The sequence below is a fragment of the Ruditapes philippinarum genome, unplaced genomic scaffold, assembly GCF_026571515.1.
Source record: "Ruditapes philippinarum isolate M1 unplaced genomic scaffold, ASM2657151v2 ctg2241_1_1_1_1, whole genome shotgun sequence".
Lineage (NCBI taxonomy): Eukaryota > Metazoa > Mollusca > Bivalvia > Venerida > Veneridae > Ruditapes > Ruditapes philippinarum.
The window spans coordinates 106,877-123,799 of NW_026866859.1; the positions used below are offsets into that span (position 1 = coordinate 106,877).

The 16,923-nt window shown below is 31.7% G+C and overlaps 1 protein-coding gene across 1 annotated transcript; it reads left to right on the top strand.

Moving 5' to 3' along the window:
- Window positions 1-4,941: 4,941 nt before the first annotated feature.
- On the top strand, window positions 4,942-16,013 carry LOC132734023 (uncharacterized protein CXorf38 homolog; the record flags this gene model as incomplete). The annotated part of the gene is given in 3 exon segments (XM_060720725.1): window positions 4,942-5,001; window positions 14,754-15,382; window positions 15,858-16,013. Coding segments are annotated over 2 exon segments (717 nt in total), but the record flags the coding sequence as incomplete, so codon positions are not given.
- Window positions 16,014-16,923: the final 910 nt, after the last annotated feature.

Here is a 16,923-nt window from a genome sequence, read left to right on the forward strand (position 1 = left end):
TCGGATTAGCGATTATTAGACATTGAAGGTATGGATTCAACTTAATAAATTGGAGAGCTTAAATTTTGCTTTGCAGTTTGATTTCGTTAATGTAAAAGAAATTTCTACGCACAATTATAATTTCACTTTACTTGCGTGTACTTTCGAAAATACATGTATATCAAAAACATTTTACTCAAACGAAACACATTTTAAACAAGTTATTTTTCGTATTATTTAGTGAATATCCTGTCCATGCTCTGCCTTGTGCCATGTCATGTGGGGGTTTCGTTCATTGAATGCCGCCTTTCATTGTTGATCCTGCTTACCATATTTTAGTGGTCAGAATGACATCATTCTAATTCCGAAGAGGCAAGGTCGAATCCTGAACAAACATTTGTTTTATAGATTTCTTAAAAAACATTATATGCAGCATTAATGGATTAAGCATTTGTTTTATTTTTTGTGTCTTTTCGTAAAACAATATGAATAAATAATAAAAAACAATAACACTATTTTAAGATTCGGACCTACAACCTTTATTTGAAACTAAAACACCGAACTGAGGCTGTTTTGGCAAGTGTTGTGACATACATAAACCATGTTTATGATGTATACCATTATGCCATACCTTTAAATCCGGATGATTTACTTCGGAATACGACACTTACCGACAAAAGTGCATTGAATATCAATATTAAACAAATAAAACATGGTCTTGATGGCAATATGCAAGTTTACGGATTGGTTGGCCAGACTGAGGACGGTATATGACCCGAAGCGCAGCTTTCTTTTTACAATTTACGCTTGATGTCATTTTTTTGTATATACTCTATTTTACGTAAATATCCGTCTAAAGAAAATTACGAATCATTGTTGATTTTGCATTTAGAATTATTTAAAGGCGACCAGGTATTGTAACCGCTGCGGGGAGTTTGATAATCTGGGACCAAAAATAGTTTCGTCTAAGATTAAACAGATAATTTTTATCAGATGTATAAACCTTGTTTCCCTATACATGTACCCCTGTAAACGTTTTACAATGATAATTTGAAATTATAATTGGTTTTAAAATTTTATCACCAACATGAACATTTTAGGACAATAAGAAGTTATGTTTTTGTGAACATCAGGTATATTACCTTTAGAAATCTACCATCATTACGACTGAAGTGCGCATGTCACTTTTATATATGTGTGCTTGTGGAAGGCTATGGAAAATTAATATGGAGAGGTACATATACTTTTTTACGTGCACTAAATTTACCTTTAAATACCTTTAAATCCGGATGATTTACTTCGAAATACGACACTTACCGACAAAAGTGCATTGAATATCAATATTAAACAAATAAAACATGGTCTTGATGGCAATATGCAAGTTTACGGATTGGTTGGCCAGACTGAGGACGGTATATGGCCCGAAGCGCAGCTTTCTTTTTACAATTTACGCTTGATATCATTTTTTTTTGTATACTAGTATACTTTATTTTATATAAATATCCGTCTAAAGAAAATTACGAATCATTGTTGATTTTGCATTTAGAATTATTTAAAGGCGACCAGGTATTGTAAGACTTTTTTTCTGAAAATTCAAATTCATCTCATTTATCTTTAACCTGCTGATTGTCTTTGCACAAATTTGATCAGTATAAAGACAAAGAAAATAATGACTTGCACATAATCATATAATGTGGCAAACACCCCACAGCGGTTACGTCACGCTTTGTTCCTTTAAAATTCTGTACTGATTAAGGGAAGTAACCGCTGCCGGGAGGTTGATAATCTGGGACCAAAAATAGTTTCGTCTAAGATTTAACAGATTTAACGAAAGTTTGCTGTATTATGAATTTGTTATTGCTAGACATGATATGTATGGCACTGTATAAACGGTTGTTTGCGACAAATTCCGAGCCGCTTTATGCTTACAGCCGCTTATTTGTACAAGACCGCATTCCATATTAAAAGCAGTAAAATGTCTTTAATATTGTCCATGAAAAAGCTACATCAAATTGGGCCAGCAACATTTTCAATATTGATATTTATATTGTTTGACGATTAAGATCGATATTTTTGAACAAACCTATATATTGATTGGAGAGAAAGATATAAGTGAATATGTAAAGGAAGTTTGTGTGTGTGTGTTTTTTAATGTGTCAGAGTCGGGTCGCCTGAATCTCAAAAGGAAGCAAAATCGTTGCATTTTTTATTAATTCGATACATTATATACTCGTATGTATTGTAAATCGAAGGAGCAAATAATAAATAATAATAATAATATAATAATAATAATAATTATAATAATAATAATACTAATAATAATAATAATAATAATTATAGTAATATCTTTATTTAAAGAAGGTTACACATTAAGAAAATACAATAACAATCATTTATTTTATGCTTTTCAGTGGATTACTGATTTATCCGTGAAAATTATATTTGATAATTTCACAGTGAAAATTATCAAAATATAATTTCACTTTTTTCAATGACGAAACTACTTTTGAAGATTTTCCCCATGTGGTACCTCAATTTTATTTTTACTGACAATTCTGACAATGTCAGGCTGTTAAAAGAAATAGCAAAGCTGAAATAGATAAATAACTTAAATGTCAAAAGTAGTAAAGAGAAAACTTACTTCTATTTCTTCAAATTCCAATCACTAAATTTCGTCTCTATTTTTTTTTTCGTTTTTACAGTCTGAAAAATACATTCCTTCCCCATGCAAAACTGATCTTGATGACATTTGGGCATATTAAAGCAGCATCCTACGAGCAATAACTGCCGTATGCTTTATGAAAAATTGAAAAGCATTGACAGCCATCACTCGTAAAATAAGTAAAACAACCCAGCGTTCCTTAGCAAGCTTCCAAATTTTCCATTTTCCTAGCTCCTTTTCTGAATGTTTTTACTTCTGTCAACACTTATTTTTTGTCTGTTACAATCCTCAAATAAGTTTTCTTTCTTTGAAAAAGGTGTATGTCTAACAAATCTAAATTATATCCTTCTGAATCTTACACAATTATTTTCCTCCCATGAAATACACAACTTTAAAAAATGGCTGCCGCTTACATTTTACAAAGCCAGGTCTAATATAAATTCGCAGTAAGTAACAGAAATATGAATGGATGGTTGGACTTTTTCTCCTACAAGAATTGTTTGTTTTTATTATTAAAACAAGCGATCATTCATATTTTTTTTAATAAAATGAATAAATATCACCGTTATTTAACCTTGATTGGCGGACTTATTTTCAGCTCAAGACTTCTTGTTTTAAATGAGAAATTCCGTCTAAATGGGGCTCTCAATGGGGGAAACAGATTTTAATATTAACGTTAAAATTATGGAAATTTGGTTTTAACTTGTTTTTAAGCATAAAATAAAAAGAAAATTTGTCTGTTTGTTGTGTAAGATGTAATTTTATTTCATCTCGTGAACTTTAAAAACAGTATTCTCACTCGTGGCTACGCCACTCGTGAGATACTGTTTTTAAAGCCCACTCGATGAAATAAAATTTCATCTTACACACAAACAAACAAATATCCTCTATATATATCTTATTTCCAATGTGGCCTTCTGAAATAGAAAACAACAACAACAACAACAACAACAACAACAGGACATGCATAAGGATGACACATTGGAGGAAAGTAGCAATTTGTTACGAAATAGATTTTCACAAATACCCAGTCGCCCCCAAATATATGGTTATGAATGCTCTACACTCATATTTTCATTTTCATTATCTGCCCTTGAAACTCTGCAAATACCTCGACCTTGGCTTACAGATCTTGAGTTATACCAACAACAACTTTGTTTTTCTCTTTTCATCATCATCAGTGTTTCCTTCCCATCAATTGTTTTCCTATATTTTCTTTCTCAAAATACTTTTTTCAATTTGCCGTCTTTTTGCCATTTTGTTTATTTCATTCTTCAATTTTATTTCATATTCCTTCCGTAAATCCATTTCTCTTCCATTCATTTACCGCCTCTCTTGTGTATCTTGTTTACTTGATCTTTGAACTTTTCCTGCTCAATAATTTTGATCATACTGTGAAACACGTTAACTTTAATGTGATTTACTCTGTAATTTTATCATACATATATATCACATGTTTGCATTATGTTGTCATTCATAACACTGTCACATAATAAATATAACATGTCCTGTAAAACAATATAAAAGATATAATACAATGATTGCAACAAAAAATAAATAAATAAAACTAACCTTGCTTAAAAAGATGTACTGACTCACTATGAATATGTATACAATTTCCAATTTCAAACATTAGTAAAGTTTTCTACTACAAAATCGTTTGGAGAAGCAAACCTTGGAGAGCAAGGGTTGCTTTAGTTGCGATGCGCTTGATTTAGTTGTTGTACGTGAGACATTTTGTATGCAATGTTATTCAAATTTCAGTCACATTTTTCACCGAAAAGTAAGTCACAAATATGATCATTCTGTTATGTTGGACACACTTATCGTTGACTCTGCCTTACATGACAGTTAAGTGAATTCGCAAGCAATGTCATATTAAATTCAGCTATATTGCAACTTGAATCACTTTGAGTAAAACGAAAGTAGTTCGTTATTTTGAGAGAAAAATAATTGATATAGTTCGCACTTTCGGATTTACGACAATTTTCATATTGAAGTACATTGTGATTTGATTCTATTGTATATTACTTACCGAATTTCCTTTTCTATTTGGTTTTTACCTGTAATAACATGTATATAACTGCTTCGTTTTCGACAAATGTATTTAAACAATGTAACCTATTTAACTTTTCATAGGGTGATTACAAATTGTATCTAGGTGCAAAATTATCAAATTATTTGATTAAAAAACCGATTTAGTTTAAACATGTAAAATATAGGTCATTGAAAACTTTGTCAACATGAGATAAGATACCTTTAGATAACTACGTTTAAACATGACAATTTATGTATAAATATATCGAAGTGTGCATATATCTCTGTGCCGGTAGAAGGCTATGGATCATTAAAATGGAGAGGTATATTGACATTATTTTTACAAACAATAATTATTTAATCGAACGCAAGTTCCATGAGTAAATATGTGATTTATAAATGATTTGAATAATAATCATTAAATTAATTATAAATCAACCTACGGGGAAAATTAAATGTAATAAACTACATTTTCATATTTTCTTGAAAATATCAAGGTCAGCAAGAACACAAATATTAAAAGCCTGGTCCTTTTGACCAAAGGTCATAGGTTCACGAGTTCGAATGTGTTTTGATTTATTATAATATGTTTCCGTTTTCAAAGAACTTAACAGTTATATAGAATAATTATTCTATGGGCTTCTGTGGTCGTTTGGTTAAGGTCGTTGACATCAAAGTTCAGATCACTTGCCACTTTTATGGGTTCAAACCCAGAATGTTTTTGAATTTTTGCCACTTGAAAAACTATCCAGCTAGCTTACGGAACGTCGGTGGTTCTACTCAAGCATTTGTTCGTGCCTGCAATTACGCACGTAAGGGCAGCAGTAAACATGGAAAGTCGCCATGTAACATATTCAGTGCCGATGCGACCATAGGTGTTCGGCGCGTTGTTTGGTCACTAACCCCCTCACCCACACTACAACCCTCCTATCTCTCAAAACCATGTACAATGCAATATTTTTCAATTGTTTAAATTCAATTTTCTTTCCTTCATTTCCCACAAAAAATAAAAAAAAAATACACAATTAAACAAAAATGTGTTTAATATGACCCCTTTCGAAGAAAAGGGGTATATTGTTTTGCTAATGTCGGTCGGACGGTCGGTCGGGAGGCTGGTCGGTTTGTCGCTAGGTCTATAGGTCTGTCTATCTGTCGGTAGACTACATGGTTTCCGCTGATTATCTTGAAAACTATCTATCACAAAGTCTTCATATTTCACATAGTGATTGATCATAACAAGTAAATGAGCCCTATTGATTTTTGGATCACTAGGGCAAAGGTCAAGGTCACAGGGACATTAAATTTTAGAATGGTTTCCGCTGATTATTTCACACAGCAATTGATCACAGGGTTAGCTTTTTAAAAAGCTAGTAGCGACTCGTAATTTCGTAATTTTCTTCAAGGGATGTGTTTAAATGTAAAATGACAGTTCTGTAAGCTGAAGAGACTTCAGCGAACATCAAAATAAAAGTGACATATAAAGTTATGGAAGCCAGTTCTCTCAGTTTAACAAAGAGGAATATGAGTATATATGAAGATGCATGTAAACAGATATAATGAAGTCCCTATGTCTATGCACAGTTACTATACGGCCTGTTGACCTTGACCAAAAAAAATGTTAGATAGGTAGAATTCATAAAGATGTCTCTTTATACGAAGTTAAGTTGTAATATGTTATTAAGTATTGGAATGAGTGACAGACACAAGTCCTAAAGTTGTCAATAAATTCAGCCAGAAAAGCCGGGATCGTATTAAAAGATATAGGGATCCTGGAAATTGACCAGTCTAAGAAGATGTTTTTCAGATATGCCGGGATCGTATTAAAAGATATAGGGATCCCGGGAATACATACACTAAATACCGGAAAGGATAAAATGACCAAAAAAAAAGAAAAAGAAAAAAATGCACAGAGCCAGATGTACACTTATGTTAATTAACCAAACGAAAACTTACTACAGAGAAAACAGGTGAAACGCTAAATCAAAAGTCAGTGTTAATATGATTTATTGAAAAGAATTCATGAAAACAAACATTTTAATCATCATTATATCTTTGCGCTCAAAGCGATACTTGCTGCTTTATAAATCAAAGCACAGAAAGCGCTGAACTTGTTTGGGTCTCACCAATGCTTTCCAGCGTTTTAATTGTAGTAAATTGGCTATAAGACTGATTGCAACACTGATATTCAATCCAATGTTTATTTGACTTAAACAATTTGAAAAAAATGAGTTGCCTTTACAGGGATTTGAACTCCAGGCCTCTCGCTTCCTAAGCGAGCGTGAAAACCCTTCAGCCACGGTGAATTTATATGTGACCGTCCTGAAGAAAACCATATAATTCGATCTAAATTAGGGCTTGTAACGACTTTAACTGTTGTTTAACACAGATGTAAATAATCCTGGAGCTTACTATAAGCATGTATATTTATAAAGAATCAAAGGGCTGCAAGTTCTGTGGTATTTTCTGATCTTTGCAATCTAAATCGTACTGTATATCTGTATGTATTTTCCTGTATAAGTTTATTTTTATGTATTATAATTCATTTTGCTAGGCACCAGAGTTTGATACATACGGAATTCTACATAACTAGAGTTGCATCAATAAATCATTTATGTTCATTTTTTACGACAGCCACACTTTATCCTTGCATATCATGACACTTAAAAAAGAATTAAAAAAAAAGTTTACTCTACTGGGATTTGAACTCCAGACCTCTCACTCACTAAGCGAGCGCGTTACCCCTGTACCACGGAGAAGTTATACAAATAATGAGTGAATAACATCAAGTCATTCTAAATTGAGAACTTCCATTGCATTTCGGGTTTGTAATCCTTATTAATTTCGAGGTATTTTGTTTAGGATAAACCTGTTGTTTAAAATTGAAGTAAATAATTTAGCGAAAATCTTCTCGCCCAAACAGTCCGACATGTAGAATCTATATATTCCACTACTCGGTTTGTGTAGTATTCGGTAATCGACATTGCTAAAAATAGTATTTTCATTGATAAAATCATATTCATCCGCGTAATTTGTGATTGTGCATTTATTGACAATTCTATAAGCCAACGCTATTTTTAAACTTTTAATGCGTTGTAATTTGTTGGATACTTGTAACAAAATAAAAATATTTCTTTCTTTTAAATCGCTAGTTTAAAGCTGTTTTGAGAACTACTTGTTGTTAGGTTTGTCATAAACTTCTGTGTCAGAGATTGAATGTTTTTGTATTGTATTTACTTATTTTCGATCAGAAAATACAATAAAACAATATTAGAAATATTCGACCATTCGGGAATTATTTTGCTTGAATATAGATGTGCCTGTCTTTGACCATCTTTACGCAGTGATCTCCCCTGAATTTTTCGGCGTTAGTGTTACATATAAAGGGAAGTAACCGCTTCAAAAAAGTGGACTACTTTCGGCATTTGCAATTAACAACATTAGACTCTGAAATTTCGCTACCATTATTTGTTTGGTCTGACGACCCAAACAAATAAAAATGGCGTGAAAATTGAAGGTTTTTTGACGCTATGTAAGATTAAATTTGATTGGCTAAAAAATTTTGGATTCCAGTCCTGACAGATAAATTTTGTAGAAAGCTGGAAGACAAGCTTCGATTAAATTTTTGGATGGCTTCGGAGTTTTAGGTTGTTTCTCAGTAAAATCCTAACGTAATACCGGCTCGCCGTGGTGAGCCGGCATAACGAGTAGATGACTCTTATTGATTTTGGGGTCACTATATGAAAGGTCACAGGGGCCTAAAGTGTCAGAATGGTTTCCGCTGATTATTTTGAAAAGTAATCATCACAAAGTTTTCATTTTTCACATAGTAATTGATCACAACTAATAGATGACCCCTGTCGATTTTGGAGTCACTATGTCAAAGGTCAAGGTCACAGGGGCCTTAAATGTCAGAACGGTTTCGGTGATTATCTTGAAAGGCATTCATCACAAAGTCTTCATATTTCACATATTGATTTGTCATAGCTAGTAGATGACCTCTATTGACATTGGAGTCACTAGGTCAAAGGTCAAGGTCACCGAATAGTTTCCACTGATTATCTTGAAAGGTATTCATTACAAAGTCTTCATATTTAAAATAATGATTGGTCATAATTATTAGATGATCCCTATTGATTTTGGGATTCCTTGGTCAAAGGTCAACCTCACAGGGGGGGGGGGTCTTAATTGTAGTATGGTTTCCTCTTATAATCTTGAAAGCTATTTATCACAAAGTTTTCATATTTCACTAAGGGGCCTTAAATGTCAGAATGTTTTTGCTCATTATCATGAAAAAGTCTTCATATTTCACATATGGAATAGCCATATGTAGTAGATGACCTCTATTAATTTGGGATCACTAGTTCAAAGGTCAAGGTAAATATTGTTTCGCTTATTACCTTGAAAAGTTTTTATCACAAAGTCTTCATATTTCACATATTTATTAGTCATAATAGGGTCACTATTTCAAAGGTCAAGATCTTTATATTTCACGTACTGATTGCATATATCTAGTAGACCATTTGTTTTCTTTTTCCATAACTGAACACTTCATACACCCATTTATGGCAAGTTTCTATAACAAAATTACAAATGTGAGTCAAGGGCTAGAAAGGAGGACATATGTATCGTTTGACATTTCTTGTTCAGAGAAGAATGCATACCAAATTTGGAGTCAATCCGACTTATAATAACTGAGTTTTGCTCTGGACAAGCATAGCTGGTCATCGTCGCCGACGCGGCTGATACCGCAGACGCTGACACGGCTAATAAAAGTAACCCCTATATGTCGTGTTTTCAAAGGTGACACAGAAATGTTTTACTTCTGTTCCTAATATTTAGTGTTATATCAATGCGGTGGCAAAGAATTTTATCAAAATTACTCTCTTGTTTTTTTTTTCAATTATCTTCCTTAAATTAAAGGTCTCCCCCGACAAGAAATGAAATATATTTATCTAATTTCAATACAATAGCTTTTATATGTAGTTTACATTAAACCTGATAAAGTAACACAATCGGTAATTTCTGCCGCCATTTTAGCTGATAACTAATGAATATCCTGAAGTACCCAAAATCAATTAGGTAAAATTCCATTCTTTTTTCTGGTTTTAAATAAAAGTTATAGCGAAAAAACATCATATTTTGTCCAGTAATATGAAGTATTTCAATAATGTTTTTGCAAACTTAACTTGATTTTTGACCAAATATTAGCTAATATTGATTAAAAATGATCTAGATGTTAACAATAAATCTTAATGAAATTTTGAAAACAAATCCTGTGTTGAAATATAAAATTACTACTAGATAAAAAGGATAAAATGTATTTTTTTTTTGATATTTACTACAAAAGATTGTAATATCTAAATTTAATTTCATGATAAAATATCATCACAGTGGCAGTTAAACAGTATATTAACACTAAATAAAAATTGTAATCATTAATCTGATCTTAATTCATAAATCATGTTATTTTTACGTTAACAGGGGAGAATTTCTGGTGACATAAAAAATAAAGAAATACAATGTCAACAATGACATAATACTATATATGCAAGATACATCAATGCTTGTACATGCACATGTATATATCTACAGTTAAACTTCGTTCGCTCAAACTCGGGTCGGTTGAATACCTCCCCTTGCTGGAACTCATCGCCCAGTCCCGGCAAATCCCTATATAATATATATTGTTCTACCTCGGATCGCTCGAACACCCATCGCTCGAACTCTCTAACCTGATCTCTGGTCCCTTCGGCAGAAATATAGTGTAAATCACACCTTTTCGGTCAATCACAAGCAGACAAAAAGTAGCGGGTCGACATGTTCTAAATAATTGACAGTCGGCGACACATGTTTTTAACACCTCGATCGTGATCGTGACAAAGACTATTAAGGTTAATTGAAACATAATTGAAGGTGTTGTTACCGACTTGTGTGTTATGATGAAATTGTATATTTGCCGTTTTTAATAACGATAAAAAGAAAATAATTCCTGAAATGCGCTAACGTCAATAAATGAATGACGTTTACCCGGACGACTTTAATTACAACCGTGGTTCATGTAACGTGAATTGCAACAGTGTAATCTATTTATAGAATGATACTTGTTCGTGTGTTTATTTTAGTCAACGACAACAAATAGCTGCTGCTGTAAAATGTTTGTTTTTTAAAGTTTTATTAATCCATTGTTTAAATTAAAATTCATCCCATGATAAACATATAAATATATTTTGAACACTGTTCACAGTTTGGATAATGATCGCCCAATCGAACGTAATCAATTACAATATACATGAATAAAGATTAACAAAGTGTACCGTTAACACTGTTTCAATAGGATAATAATTCTTAATATGACGTATTTGACAAACAGATGTACTAACAAACAACTATATTTACGTACTTATCATTTGACCTATGTAAGCTGGAAAACCTTTAGGCCTATGTTCTATGTAAAAATGGTTCAACCTCGTTTGCCTCGAACTACCGACCTCTCGAACAAATTTGCAAAGGCACTCCGATTTCGAGGGAACGAAGTTCGACTGTATATAATATATATATTTTACATTATTCGGTTCAAATGTTGTGTTATTAGTTCAAAATTGTTTAAGGCATACAATGATAACTTCTGAATAACGACTTTGTTATCATCGTTTAAAAGCTCGGTAAATTTTATTTCTTTAGCATTTCTCCAAAAATATTCTTTTATATGTCGTTTGCGTAGATCAATATACAAAGGACACTGTAGTAAAAAGTGAAATTCATCCTCTAATGTTTTACAGATTAAACATTTACGGTCGAAATATGGGATTTTTAAAGGTTTGTGCCCCTGCCTATTTCTATTTCTAATCTATGCGCCGAAACCCTAAGTCCTGATAATGCAATTCTTAATCTTGTGTTTATGATAATATCCAAATACGGCTGAAATTTAAATTTTACATATAAATTATATGTTCTTGCTCTAGATGACCCTTGTAGTTGACTATTCCAATTTTGAATAAAACCACCAGTAAGTCTGCTTTTCAAATATTCCAAACATAAAGTTTTATTTCCTACTTCCTGAAACAACCATGCAAAAAAAACCTAAATTTTCAAACAACTCTTTAATAGATTTAGCCCAAGAATTCTTTTGGGGATGCATGTCTATATCATTCAACATTAAGAAATATACCTTTTCAATATACACTTATTTTCAACACTTTCAATAATTTTGAACCAATAACGGACAGCATTTACTAACTGCTTATAAAATAAAGTTGTTCGGCCCAGTTCACCATATATAAAATTATTTTGTGCTTGAGGCCTAACTCCTAGTAAATGTTTGCAAAATTGTTAGTGAACTCGTTCTATTTATTCTGAATTATAAAAACCCCACACTTCACTACCATAATTAAATGGGTAAAATAAATTTATCAAATAGATTTAAACAATGACTTAATGTAAGAAAAGGCAATTTCACTAGATACGATTTTAATTTGAATATACCCTTTAAAGCTTGACCACTGTTGATTAAAAAGAACAACCAGTACTAAATAAAATACCTAAATACGAAAAAAAATTGATGACTTCAATAGCAGAATTTTGATATATGAATTATAAGTTTTGTCTTTTTCTCCCGCCTTTTCTAAAAATCATTATTTTTGTTTTGTTCACGTTCACTGTTAATTTCCATCCAGTACAATAAACATCTAACAAATCTAAACCTTTCTGTAAACCTGACTCTGTTTCTGAAAGAATTACAATATCATCTGCATAAAGCAGTAGAAATATATTTTTAATTAACCTAACTGAACTCCTTCGAACCCATTTATAGAGAAATGCTCCTCAATGTAATTCAAATACATAGAAAATAAAAAAAAGGTGATAAACATTCCCCTAGACGTACCCAAAGCATACAAACATAATATTCTCTAACATTATTGTCATATTTAACAGATAATAAATACATATTCAAATGCAATGTTTTCGTTTTTCAAGAGCAAAGTATATAAACATAGCTAGATTTCCTACTAATTAGATATTCTAACTTGACATAAAAGCATCAATTTTATTAAATAAAGGTGCTACAGAATTTTTGAATTTTTCATTTAAATACTTTAAACTATTATACAGTGGACATGGCAAACATATCTTTTCATAGAAACCAGTAACTTCCCATAGAAACCAGAGATTCATATAAGTTCCATCGACTTTCCATAGCAACTATAGACTTCTTTAGTACCCAATAATTTATCATATGCACCATTGACTTTCCATAGCAAACATAGCAACCGTTGACTTACAATAGCAACCAGTGCCTTTCCATTGCAACCGTTGACGCTAAATAGCATCTGGTAACCAATATTATAACTATTGACTTTCCTTGGCAACCATTGACTTCCTTAGCAACCACTTAATTTCCATAGCAACCATTGACTTCCATATCAACCAGTGACTTTCAATAGCAATTAGTAACTTTCCATAGCAACCATTAACTTCCATAACAACCAATGAATTTCCATAGCAACTAAGTGAGCTATATTAGAGCCATAATGGTCCTCTTGTCAATGTGTACATGTAAGCCAATTTTTCTAAAACAAGATTCAATTGCTGGGACTTTGTCTAGAGGTCGTGACCTCTAGGAGGAGAGATTTTTCCTTTACAAAATCTTTTGAAATGATTTGAGGTGATGAACTCTATCAAGAGTGATGTTTGCTTTGCAGGGATGTTTATAAAATGACTTGAGCACATAAGGACATTGTGATGCACACAATTTTTATAATGATGATTTTAAATCATAATTGTCTTTTATTTTTTCAGAAAAAGGTAATGCTAAATTAGAAAAGATAATGTCGCAATTTATAAGAAGTATTTATTATATAAGAAAAATAACTGTAATTGTATACAAAGTTTCATACAGCTATGCAATACAGTAAAAAATCTAAATTTTTATTAAGTTACAATGCTTTAATTCTGAATCAATTATTATACTATGGTTTAGACACATCAACACAGACATTGTTTATCACTTGAATATGATCTTGACCCGAAAAGTCACTAGACACTCCTACATTTGGCAAATTGCAATTATATAGAAAATAAATCTACTTCTGTTACTTTAATTTAGTGTTGTGTAAATGCGGTGGCAAAGCATTTGTTACAAATGCAATCTTGTTTTACCTTGGGATTATACACCGCTTTTCATGGAATGGCTAAAACGTGTCACATCGAGAATTCCATGATCACCACCGTATGAACACATCTTCGGATGTTTCTGAATTAAAAAAATTAACAACATCAAATATTAAATGGTTGAATAGCACTTTCAAGTACTGTCCATGAACTATGGCTCAGTCAAACCGAGTCTGCAACATTTTCAATTTCTCTGTTTTGGATTTCTTTAGGGATTCTATTTCTCTCTATTCTATTGCATTGTAAGCTTTTGCTTTTCTACGCAATCTGTGACTTCCACAACAATTGACTTTTCTTAGCAATCAGTTGATTAAAAAGCAACCATTTACTTCTTACGTTACCAGTGACTTACATAGTACACACACAGTTTGCTTCAATAAGTACCATTTCCTTTCCATAAAATAATTGTTTTCATAGGAACTATTTAATTTTTATAGCAACCAGTGACTTCCATAGCAAGCATTGTCTTTGTACTTAACAATCAATGCCTTTCAAAATAACTATAGTGAACCTACTTTTAATTTTCATAGCAACCACTAACATCCATAGCAACCATTCATTTTGTATTGCAACAAGTGACTGATATAGTAACTATTGACTTTTCTAGACAATAGGAAGCAGTAACCTATTTACATGTACCTATTTACATTTAAAGTTCATTTATAAAATCAGTTTAATATTTAGACCTAATATCTGCTTTTTATTCATAGTTACCAGGTCGTCCGATTGTTCATAAATTTATTTCATGTAAGATTTTTTATAAAAAAAAGCAATTTAAGGTCAAAAAATCTGTTTGCTACTTTAAATTTTTCTTCCTTTACAAAAATGTAGAATCGATAGTAAATGCCTTTATAGAATGCCCGGTTCAATTAATTTTCAACAGTTATTTTCATTGCTTATTTGTCAGAGAACATCGGAAAAGAAAGTTAGATAACAGGAGGTACTCGTAAACTGGTAAAGTGACATAACCAAACAATGAGTCACCAGAGTGAGATAGAGAAGAAGAAGTACAGAAACTGGGTGAAAGGTGGATTTGCATATAAATACCTAAAACAAGGTCTAGACGGTTTTGCTGATGATGTTGTTAAACAAGAACAAAGCAGAATATTAAGTTCTATTAATTGCACACCAGGTACCATCTGTAATCAGTGCATCATTGAGCGTTTGCGACCAATACATGCATGCATAACAAATTCTGCAGGTAATTATGAATGCTACTGGGGTCAGCGTAAGTGTAATTGTTTGCACTTAAAGAAGAAAAAATGTCGTCTTAAAGTATGTGATTTCATTATGGAAGAAATATTAAAAAGCCATGGATCCACCCCACCAACACCAAACTGGGCAAATACAGATATACAAAAGTGGTGTACAGAGCCATGGGAGGTCGCCAAATGTTTCATCAATGCTCCTGGATATTCAGACAAGACAAAGGCAGCTGATATAGACATATCTGGATTACTCCATGTCTTCATTAATAACACCAGTCTTCATTCTCATTTAGCATGCTCCATGGCTGGAAAAAATATTTTTATCAAGGTAAGTAAGTAGTCGTAAGTAAATAATATCATGAATGTTGAAAAACATTATGTTTGTAAAATTTGTATTAAAATTGTATTAACAAATACATGTAATATAATTAAAAGATTTGTAGATTTAAATAATGGGCAAAAGGAAAGTTAAGCAGAACATTATCGCAGTTTCTTGAACATTACGTTAAATTTCTGTTAGTTTCTTTTTTAGATTAATGATATACATGTATATAAATAAATAAAAAATATTAACTTTATTGTTGTTTATCCATCAAATATTGTGACTTTTAAGTTTTGAAAAATAAGTACCGTACTAGCCAGTACTAGGGGGCGCGAGGGGTGTTTGCACTTTTTCATTATACCTCATGTACAGACTCAAACCGAGTCTGCAATGTTCATGTTATTTTGCTGTTTTAAATGCTTCCGAGGGATCACAAATTTTCCACATATTAAACATAACATACGTTTCGCGAATATCCTAGGTACGAGAAAGAAGAAACAAATTGTTCCATTCCGCTACCATGGAGACTGAAGAAGGGGAATTGGCTGAATGCATAGATGGTATCTTTGAAATTCTGGAAGACCCAAAAGAACTCAGAGGAAGACCTGAAGCTCTGGAAGCTGTCAACAAACTTAAACAGGTAAATAATGTTGCCTTATCATATGTTCAGAAAGTCTTTCTTTAGTGACACGATTATACAATTTGTTTTAAAATAAAATTAATGTATTTGTGTTCTTAAAACAGTTTAAAACTATATCTGATGATTTTTGTTTTTATAAAATTTATCAACGGTAAAATTATATCGTACATTATCTTATGGTAGATTCTTGAAAATGTTGTAACATAAAATGTATCTGTTATTTAACACACATGAATACTGTACTCAAACAGAATATGTTCCAAATCAAAATATTATGCTGCTATTTAAGGAGGACTTTTAAATATATAACTATGATTTACTGTATGCGCCATTTGCTTTAAGACAAAATACTACCATATTCCTTTCCAAGCAAGCATTTTGGATGATTTTTTGTTAATTCAATTCAAACAATTTGTTTTTTTTTTTTTGCGAAAATACAGCTTTATACATTTTAAATAATTTCATATATGTACACACATATGTTTGAATTGACACATTATTTTATGATATATGTCTTATTTGTTTGTATTTGTCCCCAATATAATAATAATGCCATACTATTTTGGACAAACACAAGAATGCTGCTGTCTCTGACCCGCTATTCTATTGTTATTTTCGTAACCTTTCTTGGTTTTCGTAATGTGAATATAATGTAAGGTTATATTTAATAAACTGTCATTGAGTCAATAGTCACAACTTTGATAATATAGTATCATTCTTTGTAATAGACGAAAGGGCACTATGTATAACTGTCAAGTTGGTATATGCAATACTTTTCCTTAAAATAAGATATTGTATTCAAATTTTGTATACATCAAGCCTTTATGAAGACACTGGATGGGATTGCTTTTAGTTCCCTGAAATCAAGGTTACTGTCACTAAAAATTAAAGCAAGCTTTTAAATAGA